General features: G+C 70.8%; 1 protein-coding gene across 1 annotated transcript; it reads left to right on the forward strand.

Moving 5' to 3' along the window:
- Nucleotides 1–419: 419 nt before the first annotated feature.
- Nucleotides 420–14,191, forward strand: LOC128903852 (glutamate receptor ionotropic, NMDA 2D-like; the record flags this gene model as incomplete). Its single annotated transcript, XM_054187743.1, is given in 13 exon segments — nt 420–833; nt 1,895–2,487; nt 2,572–2,686; nt 3,298–3,509; nt 4,025–4,193; nt 4,942–5,095; nt 6,073–6,198; nt 7,583–7,812; nt 9,571–9,731; nt 10,750–10,937; nt 12,620–12,822; nt 12,824–12,853; nt 14,144–14,191. Coding segments are annotated over 13 exon segments (2,643 nt in total), but the record flags the coding sequence as incomplete, so codon positions are not given.
- Nucleotides 14,192–15,427: the final 1,236 nt, after the last annotated feature.

Raw genomic sequence — 15,427 nt, forward strand, 5'->3', positions numbered from 1 at the left:
TTACTGGTGGGCACTGGTGGGCACTGGTCCCACCGGTCCCCCCAGCCTGACCCTCTCCTGGTGCTGGGGGCGTAGTGGGGGTTACTGGTGTGCACTGGTTCCAACAATCCCCCCCCTAATCTGGCCCTCTCCCAGAGCTGGGGGGGGTACTGGGCGTTACTGGTGGGCACTGGTGGGTACTGGGGGTTACTGGTGGGCCCCTCTCCCAGCAGTTCTCCCCCACCTGACCCTCTCCCGGAGCTGGGGGGGTACTGGGGGTTACTGGTGGGCACTGGTCCCACCAGTCCCCCCCTGGCCTGACCCTCTCCTGGTGCTGGGGGGGTACTGGGGGTTACTGGTGGGCACTGGTGGGTACTGGGGGTTACTGGTGGGCCCCTCTCCCACCATCCCCCCGTTCCCCCCCAGGGCGCAGCGGCGCGATGAGCCCCCCCCGTCCCCCCGCCCCCGCCGGCAGGATGCTCTTCGCCTTGGCCCTGGCCTGCGCCAGCCCCTTCCTGGAGCCGCGGCCGGAGGGGCCCCGGCGGGCGCTGAACGTGGCCGTCATCCTGAGCGGAGCCTCCTACGGCCCCGCCGGGCCCCGCCTGGCCCCCGCCGCCTTCCGCAACTTCTCCCTGGAGGTGAACCCGGTGGGGGTGGTCCTGAACGACACCAACCCCCGCAGCCTCATCGTGCGCCTCTGCGACGTCCTCTCCTCCCTCCGCATCCACGGCGTCGTCTTCGAGGACGACACCCGCTCCGAGGCCGTGGCCCAGATCCTCGACTTCATCTCCGCCCAGACCTCCGTCCCCATCATCGGCATCAACGGCGGCTCCGCCATCGTCCTCACGCCCAAGGTGGGGGGGGCGGTGGGGGGCACCCCGATGTCCCCAGACACGTCCAGGGGCCCCCGACTGTCCCCAGCCCAACCCCAACCATGTTTTAGGGTCACCCAACTGTCCCCAGCCACGTCCAGGGGCCCCCGGCTGTCCCCAGCCCAACCCCAACCATGTCTGGACCCACCTGACTGTCCCCAACCCAACTGTCCCCAACCCAACTGTCCCCAACCATGTCTGGACCCACCCGACTGTCCCCAACCCAACTGTCCCCAACCCCAACCAGGTCTGGACCCACCCGACTGTCCTCAACCCGACTGTCCCCAACCCAACTGTCCCCAACCCAACTGTCCCCAACCATGTCTGGACCCACCCAACTGTCCCCAGTCTAACTGTCCCCAACCCCAACCACGTCTGGACCCACCCGACTGTCCCCAACCCAACTGTCCCCAACCATGTCTGGACCCACCCGACTGTCCCCAGTCTAACTGTCCCCAACCCCAACCAGGTCTGGACCCACCCGACTGTCCTCAACCCGACTGTCCCCAACCCAACTGTCCCCAACCATGTCTAGACCCACCCGACTGTCCCCAACCCAACTGTCCCCAACCCCAACCATGTCTAGACCCACTCAACTGTCCCCAACCCAATTGTCCCCAACTCCAACCGTGTCTAGACCCATCCGACTGTCCCCAACCCAACTGTCCCCAACTCCAACCATGTCCAGACCCACTCAACTGTCCCCAACCCAATTGTCCCCAACTCCAACCGTGTCTAGACCCATCCGACTGTCCCCAACCCAATTGTCCCCAACTCCAACCATGTCTAGACCCACATGACTGTCCCCAACCCAACTGTCCCCAACCCCAACCATGTCTAGACCCATCCGACTGTCCCCAACCCAACTGTCCCCAACCCCAACCATATCCAGACCCACTGAACTGTCCCCAGCCCAACCCCAACCACGTCTAGACCCGCGTGACTGTCCCCAGCCCAACTGTCCCCAACCCCAACCACGTCTAGAGCCCCTCCAGCTGTCCCCAGCTGTCCCCGAGCCCGGCCGTCCCCCCCTGTCCCCGCAGGAGAAGGGCTCCACCTTCCTCCAGCTGGGCTCCTCCACGGAGCAGCAGCTGCAGGTCATCTTCGAGGTGCTGGAGGAGTACGACTGGACGGCCTTCGCCGTCGTCACCACGCTCTTCCCCGGCTACGAGGACTTCGTGGACTACGTGGAGGTCCTGACCGACAGCAGCTTCATCGGCTGGGAGCACCGGGGCGTCCTCACCCTGAACCTGACCGACGACCCCGAGGGGACGCGGCTGCGCCGGCAGCTGCGGGAGGTCAGCGCCCAAATCCGCCTCCTCTACTGCTCGCGGGAAGAGGCCGAGGCCATTTTCCGGGCGGCGCGAGACGCCGGTTTGGCCGGTCCCGGCTACATCTGGTTCGTGGTGGGCACCAACCTGGGGGGAAGCGACCAGCTGCCGGAGCACCTCCCCGCCGGGCTCTTCGCGGTGCTGTCGGCCGGGTGGCGGGACGACCTGCAGCACCGCGTCCACAACGGGGTGGCCATCGTGGCCAAGGGGGCCGAGGCCCTGCTGCGCGACTACGGCTTCATCCCCGAGTTCAACAACGACTGCCGGGCCCCCAACGTCACCCAGATCAACGACAACCTCCACCGGTGAGCGCGGCGGCCGCCCCCCGCGGCGCGGGGCAGGGTGACGGCGCGCTGGCGGCGCGGTGACGGCCCGGTGTCCCCCCCCAGGTACTTCATGAACATCACCTGGGGGCAGAAGGACTTCTCCTTTAACGAGGACGGCTACCTCGTCAACCCCTCGCTGGTCGTTATCTCCCTCAACAAGGAGCGGAGCTGGGAGGTGGTGAGCGTCCCCGGCGTCCCCGCGGTGTCACCGTCCCTCCCCGTCTGCTCCTGGCGCCTCTTTGCCATTCCGGTCACGGCGACGGCCGGCTCCTCTCGCCGGCACGGTGTCCCTGGGGGGGGGGGGTTGCGGTACCATCTGGCATCTGCGCCCCCCCCCCCCCCACGGTTGCGGCGTCACGCTGCCTTGTCACAACAACGCGTCCCCGAGGGGGTGGCGGTGACGCCTGGCCGGTGACGGCGGCATGGAAACGGTGACGTCTCCCGGGACCCTTCCTCGGCCGCTTCCCCGCCAAGGGCTCCGGCTGTCGGGGGGGTCTGTCTGGCTGTCAGGGGTCTGTCCGGCTGTTGGGGGGTTCTGTCTGTCTGTCGGGGAGGTCCGTCCGGCTGTTGAGGGTCCGTCCAGCTGTCGGGGGGGTCCGTCCGGCTGTCGAGGGTCTGTCCGGTTGTCAGGGGGGGTCTGTCTGTCTGTCAGGGGGTCTGCCCGGCTGTCAGGGGGGGTCCGTCCGGCTGTCGGGTGTCTGTGGTGGTGAGGTGGGGTTGTCCCCGACGGTGTCACCGATCTGAGGGTGGCTCCGGTGGCACCGGCCGCCGTCGTCCCCCCCCCCGCAGGTGGGCAGCTGGGAGCACCGCGTCCTGCGCATGAAGTACCCGGTTTGGTCGCGTTACGGCAAGTTCCTGCAGCCGGTGGACGACGACCAGCACCTGACGGTGGCCACCCTGGAGGAACGGCCCTTCGTCATCGTGGAGAACATCGACCCGGCCACCGGCACCTGCATCCGCGACTCCGTCCCCTGCCGCAAGCAGCTCAACCGCACCGCGGGGTGGGTGACGCGCCCCCGCCCGCCACGGGGGTGGCCCTGCCATCCTCAGGGTGTCCCCAGTTCCGCCGTTGGGGGTGTCCCCACCACCCTGGGGGCGTCCCCAACATCTCAAGGGTGTCTCCAGCTCCCCGAGGGTGTCCCCACCACCACCACGAGGGTGTCCCCACCACCCTGGGGGTGTCCCCGCCATCTCAAGGGTGTCCCCACTGCCCCGGGGGGTCTCCCCCCCCCGCCATGAGGGTGTCCCCACCGCCCTGGGGGTGCCCCCACCATTGTGAGGGTGTCCCCCGTTCCACCCTGGGGGCGTCCCCACTGCCTCGGAGGTGTCTCCACCGCCACCAGGGTGTCCCCACCACCCTGGGGGTGTCCCCGCTGCCCTGGGGGTGTCCCCGCCGTCCCGAGGGTGTCCCCGCCGCCCTGGGGGTGCCTCCATCGCCACCAGGGTGTCCCCAGCGCCCCCGGGGGTGCCCCCCGTCCCACCCTGGGGGTGTCCCCGAGCGTCCCCGTGCCCGCAGCCCGCAGGCGGAGCCGGCGCTCTTCGAGAAGAAATGCTGCAAGGGCTTCTGCATCGACATCCTCAAGCGCCTGGCGCGCGCCGTCGGCTTCACCTACGACCTCTACCTGGTCACCAACGGCAAGCACGGCAAGAAGATCGACGGCGTCTGGAACGGCATGGTGGGAGAGGTGGGGAGCGCCACGGGGGCGACGGGGAGGGACCCCCCACCCTCCGGGGGGGACGGGGAGAGACCCCCCGCCCGCACCTCTGGGGGGCCCAGGGCCTCAGGGAGAGACCCCCCGTCCTTTGGGGGGCCCGGGGGGCTGGGGAGAGACCCCCCACCTCTGGGGGGGCCAGGGAGAGACCCCCCACCCACGCCTCTGGGGGGCCCAGGGGGCCAGGGAGAGACCACCAACCCTTTGGGGGGGCCAGGGAGAGACCCCCCACCCACGCCTCTGGGGGGCCCGGGGGGCCAGGGAGAGACGCCCTGTCCTTTGGGGGGGCCAGGGAGAGACCCCCCACCTCTGGGGGGGCCCGGGGGGCTGGAGGGAGACACCCCACCTCTGGGGGGGCCGGGGAGAACCCCCCCCCCAAGGGGAGCCGGGCGTCCGGCAGCGGGTGGGGGTCCCCCCAGATCTATGCCCGAAGCCCCGCCCCTTCCCCTGGACACGCCCCCTCCGGGCCACACCTTTTCGCTTCCCTGCTCTTTCATTGGCTCGTCTGCCTCGACCCCACCCTGAATTGGCCACGCCCTGATTGGCCCCGCCCTGGTGACCCCACCCTGATCGGCCCCGCCCCAATGACCCCACCCTGATTGACCCCACCCCTAACGGCCCCACCCCTATAGCCCCGCCCTGATTGGCCCCGCCCTAATTGACCCTGCCCCAGTGGCCCCCACCCTGGTGACCCCGCCCTGATTGGCCCCGCCCCCCGCAGGTGTTCTACGGCCGGGCCGACATGGCCATCGGGTCGCTGACCATCAACGAGGAGCGCTCCGAGGTCATCGACTTCTCCGTCCCCTTCGTGGAGACCGGCATCAGTGTCATGGTGTCCCGCAGCAACGGCACCGTCTCCCCCTCCGCCTTCCTCGGTGGGGACACGGGGACACAGGGGGACACGGGGGTTCAGGGGGACACAGGGGGACACCAGGACATGGGGGGACATGGGGACATGGGGGGACACAGGGGTTCAGGGGGACACCAGGACATGGGGGGACACGGGGACAGGGGGACACCAGGACATGGGGGGACATGGGGACACGGGGGGACACAGGGGGACACCAGGACATGGGGGGACATGGGGACATGGGGGGACACAGGGGTTCAGGGGGACACCAGGACATGGGGGGACACGGGGACAGGGGGACACCAGGACATGGGGGGACATGGGGACACGGGGGGACACAGGGGGACACCAGGACATGGGGGGACATGGGGACAGGGGGACACCAGGACATGGGGGGACATGGGGACACGGGGGGACACAGGGGGACACCAGGACATGGGGGGACATGGGGACAGGGGGACACGGGGATGAGAGGACATGGGGGGACACGGGGGGACAGGGGGACACAGGGGGACACCAGGACATGGGGGGACACAGGGGTTCAGGGGTCACCAGGACATGGGGGGACACGGGGGGACAGGGGGACGTGAGGACATGGGGGGACATGGGGATGAGGGGACATGGGGGACAGGGGGACACAGAGATGGAGACAGGGGATGAGGGGACACAGGGACAAGGGGACACGGGGGACATGGGGACAAGGGCACAGGGGGACAGGGACGTGGGGACACAGAGATGGGGACAGGGATGTGGGGACACAGGGACGAGGGGACATGGGGGCAGAGGGATGAGGGGACATGGGGACACGGGGACAAGGACAGGGGGACACGGGGACAAGGGGACAGGGGGATGGGGATGTGGGGACACAGGGTCGGGGGGAAGTGGGGACGTGGGGACATGGGGACGTGGGGACGTGGGGAGAAGGGGCCACGGGGCCATGGGGACGTGGGGCCAGGGGGACGCCCCCCGCGCTGGCGGTGACCGTGTCCCCGCTGTCCCCAGAGCCCTACAGCCCGGCCGTCTGGGTGATGATGTTCGTCATGTGCCTCACGGTGGTGGCCGTCACCGTCTTCATCTTCGAGTACTTCAGCCCCGTGGGCTACAACCGCAGCCTGGCCACCGGCCAGCGTGAGTGGGCCACCCCCGCGGCGTCACCCGCGGCGTCACCCCTGTCACCCGGGGGGGGGGGGGGGGGCACGGGGGGGAGGGGACAGGAAGCGAGGAGGACGCGGGGACGCGAGGAGGTGGCATCACGGCGGCTTCGCCCCCTGGGTGTCCCCAGGGAGCCGGGAGGGCGGGGGGTGTCAGGGGTGGCCCTTGTCAGGGGTCCCCGCCGTCCCTGTCCCCACTGTCCCCGTCCCCAAGGTGACGCCGTCCCCGTCCCCACGGTGATGGCCTCCCCATCGCCATGATGACGCCTTCCCTGTCCTCATGGTGACACTGTCCCCGCTCCACCTGTCCCCACTGTCCCCAGGGTGCCACCATCCCCTGTGTGACACCGTCCCCGTGGTGACACTATCCCCAGAGTGACCCTGTCGCTGTCCCCAAGGTGCCACCATCCCCATGGTGCCACCATCCTTGGGGTGTCACCGTCCCCATGGTGATGCTGTCCCCACGGTGTCACCATCCCTGGGGTGTCCCTGTCCCCGTGGTACCACCGTCCCTGGGGTGCCCCCTTCCCCACAGTGCCACTGTCCCGGGGGTGACCCTGTCCCTGTCCCCACAGTGCCCCCGTCCCCATGGGGATGCTGTCCCCACGGTGCCACCGTCCCTGGTGTGACACCTTCCCCGTGGTGATGCTGTCCCCATGGTGTCCCCATCCCCGGGGTGTCCCTGTCCCCACGGTGCCACTGTCCCTGCGGTGTCCCCATCCCCACAGTGTCCCCGTCCCCCCGGTGTCCCGTCCCCCTGGTGTCCCCGTCCCCCCAGTGTCCCCGTCCCCCCGGTGTCCCCCCTCCCAACGGTGTCCCCCTCCCGATGGTGTCCCCGTCCCCACGGTGTCCCGTCCCCCCGGTGTCCCATCCCCATGGTGTCCCCGTCCCCACAGTGTCCCCGTCCCCACGGTGTCCCCGTCCCCCCGGTGTCCCGTCCCCACGGTGTCCCCATGCCCACAGTGTCCCGTCCCCACAGTGTCCCCACCCTCATGGTGTCCCCACCCCCATGGTGTCCTGTCCCCCTGGTGTCCACGTCCCCCCGGTGTCCCCCTCCCGACCGTGTCCCCATCCCCCCGGTGTCCCGTCCCCACAGTGTCCCCATCCCCACGGTGTCCCGTCCCCCTGGTGTCCCGTCCCCCCGGTGTCCCGTCCCCACGGTGTCCCGTCCCCCCGGTGTCCCGTCCCCACGGTGTCCTGTCCCCACAGTGTCCCCGTCCCCCCGGTGTCCTGTCCCCACAGTGTCCCCATCCCCATGGTGTCCCGTCCCCCCGGTGTCCCGTCCCCACAGTGTCCCCGTCCCCCCAGTGTCCCCGTCCCCACGGTGTCCCATCCCCACGGTGTCCCGTCGCCGTCCCCAGGCGCGGGGGGCTCCAAGTTCACCATCGGCAAGTCCATCTGGCTGCTCTGGGCCCTGGTCTTCAACAACTCGGTGCCGGTGGAGAACCCCAAGGGCACCACCAGCAAGATCATGGTGCTGGTCTGGGCCTTCTTCGCCGTCATCTTCCTCGCCAGCTACACGGCCAACCTGGCGGCCTTCATGATCCAGGAGGAGTACGTCGACACCGTCTCGGGGCTCAGCGACCGCAAGGTACCGCGCGCCCGGGGGACGGGGGGACACACGGCTCTGGGCACAGGTGTGCGGGGGGGCCTTGGGGTGTGGTGGGTGTGGTGGGTGTGGTGGGTGTGAGGGGTGTGGTGGGTGTGGTGGGTGTGATGGGTGTGATGGGTGTGAGGGGTGTGGTGGGTGTGGTGGGTGTGGTGGGTGTGGTGGGTGTGATGGGTGTGATGGGTGTGAGGGGTGTGAGGGGTGTGGTGGGTGTGGTGGGTGTGGTGGGTGTGATGGGTGTGGTGGGTGTGATGGGTGTGGTGGGTGTGGTGGGTGTGAAGGGTGTGGTGGGTGTGGTGGGTGTGGTGGGAGTGGTGGGTGTGGTGGGTGTGGTGGGTGTGATGGGTGTGATGGGTGTGGTGGGTGTGGTGGGTGTGGTGGGTGTGATGGGTGTGATGGGTGTGGTGGGTGTGATGGGTGTGATGGGTGTGGTGGGTGTGAGGGGTGTGATGGGTGTGGTGGGTGTGGTGGGTGTGATGGGTGTGATGGGTGTGGTGGGTGTGATGGGTGTGGTGGGTGTGGTGGGTGTGGTGGGTGTGATGGGTGTGAGGGGTGTGATGGGTGTGGTGGGTGTGGTGGGTGTGGTGGGTGTGATGGGTGTGATGGGTGTGGTGGGTGTGATGGGTGTGATGGGTGTGGTGGGTGTGAGGGGTGTGATGGGTGTGGTGGGTGTGGTGGGTGTGAGGGGTGTGATGGGTGTGGTGGGTGTGGTGGGTGTGATGGGTGTGATGGGTGTGGTGGGTGTGAGGGGTGTGGTGGGTGTGGTGGGTGTGGTGGGTGTGATGGGTGTGGTGGGTGTGATGGGTGTGGTGGGTGTGGTGGGTGTGAGGGGTGTGATGGGTGTGGTGGGTGTGATGGGTGTGGTGGGTGTGGTGGGTGTGGTGGGTGTGGTGGGTGTGATGGGTGTGGTGGGTGTGATGGGTGTGATGGGTGTGGTGGGTGTGGTGGGTGTGATGGGTGTGGTGGGTGTGAGGGGTGTGGTGGGTGTGGTGGGTGTGAGGGGTGTGGTGGGTGTGATGGGTGTGGTGGGTGTGGTGGGTGTGGTGGGTGTGGTGGGTGTGATGGGTGTGATGGGTGTGGTGGGTGTGAGGGGTGTGGTGGGTGTGGTGGGTGTGAGGGGTGTGGTGGGTGTGATGGGTGTGGTGGGTGTGGTGGGTGTGGTGGGTGTGATGGGTGTGATGGGTGTGGTGGGTGTGATGGGTGTGGTGGGTGTGGTGGGTGTGAGGGGTGTGATGGGTGTGGTGGGTGTGATGGGTGTGGTGGGTGTGGTGGGTGTGGTGGGTGTGGTGGGTGTGGTGGGTGTGATGGGTGTGATGGGTGTGGTGGGTGTGATGGGTGTGGTGGGTGTGAGGGGTGTGGTGGGTGTGGTGGGTGTGGTGGGTGTGGTGGGTGTGATGGGTGTGGTGGGTGTGAGGGGTGTGGTGGGTGTGGTGGGTGTGGTGGGTGTGGTGGGTGTGATGGGTGTGATGGGTGTGGTGGGTGTGATGGGTGTGATGGGTGTGATGGGTGTGGTGGGTGTGGTGGGTGTGATGGGTGTGGTGGGTGTGGTGGGTGTGGTGGGTGTGATGGGTGTGGTGGGTGTGGTGGGTGTGATGGGTGTGATGGGTGTGAGGGGTGTGGTGGGCGTGGTGGGTGTGGTGGGTGTTGGTGGGTGTGAGTGTCGTTGGGTGTGGTTGGGTTGGGCATGGCTGGGCGTGGCCGGGCGTGTCAGGGCGTGGCCGGGGCCGACGCCCGGGGCAGTTCCAGCGCCCGCAGGAGCAGTACCCCCCGCTGAAGTTCGGGACGGTGCCCAACGGCAGCACGGAGAAGAACATCCGCAGCAACTACCCCGACATGCACAGCTACATGGTCAAGTACAACCAGCGCGGCGTGGAGGACGCCCTGCAGCACCTCAAGAGCGGGTCCGGGCGGGGCCGGGGCGGGGCCTGAGGGGGCGGGCCCTTGGGAGGGGCCTGAGGGCGGAGCCTGGGGGGGTGGGGCCTGGGAGGGACCGGGGGGTGGGACCTGAGGGGCGGAGACTGGGAGGGGCCTGGGGGCGGGGCCTGAGGGGGCAGGACCCGAAGGGGTGTGGCCTGGGAGGGAGGGGAGGGGGCCGGGGAGGAGGGACAGGGCGTAGGGGCGGGGCCTGGGAGGGAGGGGCGGGGCCTGGGGGAGGAGGGAGGGGCCTGCTGACTGTGGGCGGGGCTTGGGGGGTAGAGGAAGCCGTGGGCGGGGCTTAGGGTACGGGTGGGGCTGTGGGCGGGGCTTATGAGGTACTGGTGGGGCTGTGGGCGGGGCTTAGTGTGGGTGCGGCTTGGAGGCTGTGGGCGGGGCTTAGGGGTACAGGTGGGGCTGTGGGCGGGGCTTAGTGTGGGTGCGGCTTGGAGGCTGTGGGCGGGGCTTAGGGGTACTGGCGGGGCTGTGGGCGGGGCTTAGTGTGGGTGCGGCTTGGAGGCTGTGGGCGGGGCTTAGGGGGACTGGTGGGGCTGTGGGCGGAGCTTAGTGTGGGTGCGGCTTGGAGGCTGTGGGCGGGGCTTAGGGGTACTGGCGGGGCTGTGGGCGGGGCTTAGTGTGGGTGCGGCTTGGAGGCTGTGGGCGGGGCTTAGGGGGACTGGTGGGGCTGTGGGCGGAGCTTAGTGTGGGTGCGGCTTGGAGGCTGTGGGCGGGGCTTAGGGGGACTGGTGGGGCTGTGGGCGGGGCTTAACTGCGGGCAGAGCTTGGGGGATGTGGGCGGGGCTTATGAGGTACAGGTGGGGCTGTGGGTGGGGCCTAATGGTGTGGGCGGGGCTTGGCGGCTGTGGGCGGGGCTTAGGGCTGCGCGGGGCTGTGGGCGGGGCTTATTGGGAACGGGTGAGGCTGCGGGCGGGGGCTCGGGGTTGGGGGGGGGCTGTGGGCGGGGCCTGCGCCCGTGGGCGTGCCCGACGTGGCGGGGCGTGGCAGGAAGCTGGACGCCTTCATCTACGACGCGGCGGTGCTGAACTACATGGCGCGCAAGGAGGAGGGCTGCAAGCTGGTCACCATCGGCTCGGGCAAGGTCTTCGCCTCCACGGGCTACGGCATCGCCCTGCAGCGCGGCTCCCGCTGGAAGCGCCCCGTCGACCTGGCCCTGCTGCAGCTGCTGGGCGACGGTGGGGGCCGGGGGGGGCACGGGGCGGGGAGGGCGTCTGGGTTGGATCTAGGGTATGGCTGGGGGGGTCTGAGGGGGTTTGGGGGTGTCTGGGTGGGTATAGGGTATGTCTGGGGGGTTTGGGGGGGTCTGGCGGGGGTCGAGGGGGTCTGGGGTGGGTCTAGGGTATGTCTGGGGGGATTTGGGGGGGTCTGGGGAGGGTCGAGGGGGTCTGGGGTGGGTCTAGGGTATGTCTGGGGGGGTCTTGGGGGGTTTGGGGGGGGTCGAGGGGGTCTGGGGTGGGTCCAGGGTATGTCTGGGGGGATTTGGGGGGGTCTGGGGGGGGGTCGAGGGGGTCTGGGGTGGATCTAGGGTATGTCTGGGGGGGTCTGGGGGGGGTCGAGGGGGTCTGGGGTGGGTCTAGGGTATGTCTGGGGGGGTCTTGGGGGGTCTAGGGTATGTCTGGGGGGGTCTTGGGGGGTTTGGGGGGGGGTCGAGGGGGTCTGGGGTGGGTCTAGGGTATGTCTGGGGGGATTTGGGGGGGGTCTGGGGGGGGTCGAGGGGGTCTGGGGTGGGTCTAGGGTATGTCTGGGGGGGTTTGGGGGGGCCTGGGGGGGGTCGAGGGGGTCTGGGGTGGGTCTAGGGTATATCTGGGGGGTCTGGGTGGGTCTAGGGTATGTCTGGGGGGTTTGGGGGGGGTCTGGGGTGGGTCTAGAGTATGGCTGGGGGGGTCTGGGGGGGGTCGAGGGGGTCCGGGGTGGATCCAGGGTATGTCTGGAGGGGTTTGGGGGGGTCTGGGTTGGATCTAGGGTATGGCTGGGGGGTCTGGGGGGGTCTGCGGGGGGTCGAGGGGGTCTGGGGTGGATCTAGGGTATGTCTGGGGGGTCTGGGGGGGTCTGGGGGGGGTCGAGGGGGTCTGGGGTGGGTCTAGGGTATATCTGGGGGGTCTGGGTGGGTCTAGGGTATGTCTGGGGGGGTCTGGGGGGGGTCGAGGGGGTCCGGGGTGGATCCAGGGTATGTCTGGGGGGGTTTGGGGGGGTCTGGGTTGGATCTAGGGTATGGCTGGGGTGGTCTGGGGGGGTCTGGGGGGGTCGAGGGGGTCTGGGTGGGTCTAGGGTATGTCTGGGGGTGTCTGGGGGGGTTTGGGGGGGGTCGAGGGGGTCTGGGATGGATCTAGGGTATGCCTGGGGGGGTCTTGGGGGGTTTGGAGGGGTCTGGGTGGATCCAGGGTATGTCTGGGGGGGTCTGGGGGGGGTCGAGGGGGTCTGGGGTGGATCCAGGGTATGTCTGGGGGGGTTTGTGGGGGTTTGGGTGGGTCTAGGGTATGTCTGGGGGGGCCTGGGAGGGGTTGAGCGGGTCTGGGAGGGGTCTGGGGGGGCCTGGGGGGGCCGGGGGGGTTTGGGGGGGTGCGGGCGTGGGTCTGGGGGGGGTCTGGGGTATGTCTGGGGGGGTGTCTGAAGGGGTCTGGGGCAGGGTTGGGAGTGTTTGGGGGGGGTCTGGGGGGGGTCCGAGGCACGTGGGGGTTTCTGGGGGGGGGTCTGGGGGTGTTCGGGGGGGCCCGGGGTGGGGTTTGGGGGCTCGGGGGTGGGGGCTGGGGGCACGCAGCACGACGGCAGCGTTGAACCTGCCCCCCTGGGGTGACGCCCCCCAAGCCCCCGCGGTGCCCCCCCCGCCCCCCGGTGACCGGTTGCCGGCGCCCCCCAGACGAGATCGAGATGCTGGAGCGGCTGTGGCTGTCGGGGATCTGCCACCAGGAGAAGCTGGAGGTGATGAGCAGCAAACTGGACATCGACAACATGGCGGGCGTCTTCTACATGCTGCTGGTGGCCATGGGGCTGAGCCTGCTGGTCTTCGCCTGGGAGCACCTGGTGCACTGGAAGCTGCGGCACTGCCTGGGGCCCGCCCGGCCGCCTGCGCTGCCTCCTCGCCTTCAGCAGGGTACGGGGCACGGGCACGGGCACGGGGGGACGTGGGGATGGAGCTGGGGACATGGGGATGGAGGTGGGGACGTGGGGACGTGGGGATGGAGGTGGGGACGGGGCATGGGGATGGGGACGTGGGGACATGGGGATGGAGGTGGGGATGGAGGTGGGGACGTGGGGATGGGGATGGGGGACGTGGGGATGTGGGGACATGGGGATGGAGGTGGGGATGGAGGTGGGCACGTGGGGATGGAGGTGGGGACGTGGGGATGGAGGTGGGGACGTGGGGATGGAGGTGGGGCGTGGGGATGGAGGTGGGGACATGGGGATGGGGATGTGGGGATGGAGGTGGGGACATGGGGATGGAGGTGGGGATGGAGTTGGGCACATGGGGATGGAGGTGGGGACGTAGGGATGGAGGTGGGGACGTGGGGATGGAGGTGGGGACATGGGGATGGGGATGTGGGGATGGAGGTGGGGACATGGGGATGGGGATGTGGGGACGTGGGGCGTGGGGATGGAGGTGGGGACATGGGGATGGAGGTGGGGATGGAGTTGGGCACGTGGGGATGGAGGTGGGGATAGGGATGGGGGACGGGGGGATGGGGACGGGGACGTGGGGACATGGGGATGGAGGTGGGGATGGAGTTGGGCACGTGGGGATGGGGATGTGGGGATGTGGGGACGTGGGGATGTGGGGATGGAGGTGGGGATGGAGTTGGGGACGTGGGGATGGGGACGTGGGGACGTGGGGACGTGGGGACGTGGGGACGTGGGGATGGAGGTGGGGATGGAGTTGGGGACGTGGGGATGGGGATGTGGGGATGGGGACGTGGGGATGTGGGGATGGAGGTGGGGATGGAGTTAGGGACGTGGGGATGGGGACGTGGGGATGGGAGGAACGGGATGGAGGTGGGGAGATGGGGACGGGGACACAGGGACGGGGACACAGGGACGGGGACGGGGACAGAGGGATGGGGATGTGGGGCTGGAGACGCAGATGGGATGGGGATGGGAGGAACCGGAGGGAGGTGGGGACGTGGGGACGTGGGGGTGGAGACGGGGACATGGGGACGGGGACGTGGGGACACGGGGACAGGGACGTGGGGACATGGGGACGGGGACGTGGGGACACGGGGACGGGGACATGGGGATGGAGATGGGGACACGGGGGACACACGGGGACGGGGACAGTGGGGGGGGTGACGGGGACACGGGGGAGGGGACAGGCCGCAGGGCCGGCCCCCCCCGGACCCCGGTGTCCCCCCCACGCCCCCCCGGTGCCACCCCCGTGTCCCCCCCCCAGGGCATGTACAGCTGCTGCAGCGCCGAGGAGCCGCCCCCCCCCCCACCCGCTGCGCGCCCCCCCCTCCTGCCCCCCCCCCCACCCCCCCCCGCCCTCCCCACCCCCCCCGCCCCCCCGCTGGCGCCCCCCCCGCACCCCGCCCCCCCCCCCGCCGCGGCCCCCCCGAGGCCTTTCACCGCTTCTACGGCCCCATCGAGCCCCAGGGGCTGAGCCGGGGGGGGCCCTGCCCCCGCTCCCCCCCCCGCACCCCCCCCGCCCGCTACCCGCCGCCGGGGGGGGGCAGCCCCGACCCCTTCCCCCCGCCCTGGCCGCGCCGCTCGCTGCGGGGGCTCTACGAGAGCCTGGGGGGGGGCGAGGGCGGGGGGGGCGCCCCCCGCGGCTCCGGGGGGGGGGCGGGCGCGGACCCCCCCTTCGCTTACGCCCGCCTGGCCTACGAGGACGAGCGCAGCCCCCCCCCGCCCCGCGACCGGCCCCGCCGCCCCCCCCGGGGGGAACGGGGCGGGGGGGGGGCGGACCCCGAGGCCCAGCCCCTGCTGCGCCCCCCCCCCGCCCCGCGCCCACCTCTGCCGGGGGGGGCACCCCCTCTTCGCCCCCCCCCACCCCCCCCCGCTGTACCCCGACTTCTCCGACTCCGAGTCGGAAAGCTGCGACCCCCCCCCCGGGCCCCCCCCCGGGCCCCCCCCGCCCCCCGCCCCCCCCCTGCTGGTGCGGGCCCCCCCCGCCGCCCCCCCCCCGCGCCCCCCCCCGCCTATTTCTGCACCCTCCCGGGCCGGGATCGGGCCCCCCTCCCCCCGGGGCGCTGCTGGTCGGCCGAGAAACTGGGGGGGGGGCCCTGGGGGGGGGGCGGCTGCGGGGGGCTCGGGGCGGGGGGGGGCTGGGGCAGCCTGGAGCTGCTCGGGGGGGGGGGGGGGCGCTTTCCCCGGCCCCCCCCCCGCCGCCGCCCCCCCCCCCTCCCCCGCTGCCGGAGCTGCTCGGCCGAGCGGCTGCGGGATTGGGGGGAGCCGGGGGGGGGGCGCGCACTGGGGACCCCCCCCCGCCTTCTCGGGCTGGGCCGGGCCCTGGGGGGGGTTCTGGGGGGTGCCGCCCCCCGCCCCGCACCGCCGCCCCCCCCCGCCCTGCGCCGCCCGCCGCCCCCCCCCCGCCGCCTCCCGCAGCCTGGAGGACCTGAGCGCCTGGGGGGGGGGCTGGGGGGGGCTGTGGGGGTGGGGGGGCCCCCCCGCCGCCGCCCCCCCACCCCACCCCCCCCTCGCGCCGCGGGGCCCCTCCCCCCACCCCGGCTGCGGG

This window comes from Rissa tridactyla, unplaced genomic scaffold (genome assembly GCF_028500815.1).
Source record: "Rissa tridactyla isolate bRisTri1 unplaced genomic scaffold, bRisTri1.patW.cur.20221130 scaffold_704, whole genome shotgun sequence".
Taxonomy (NCBI): Eukaryota; Metazoa; Chordata; class Aves; order Charadriiformes; family Laridae; genus Rissa; species Rissa tridactyla.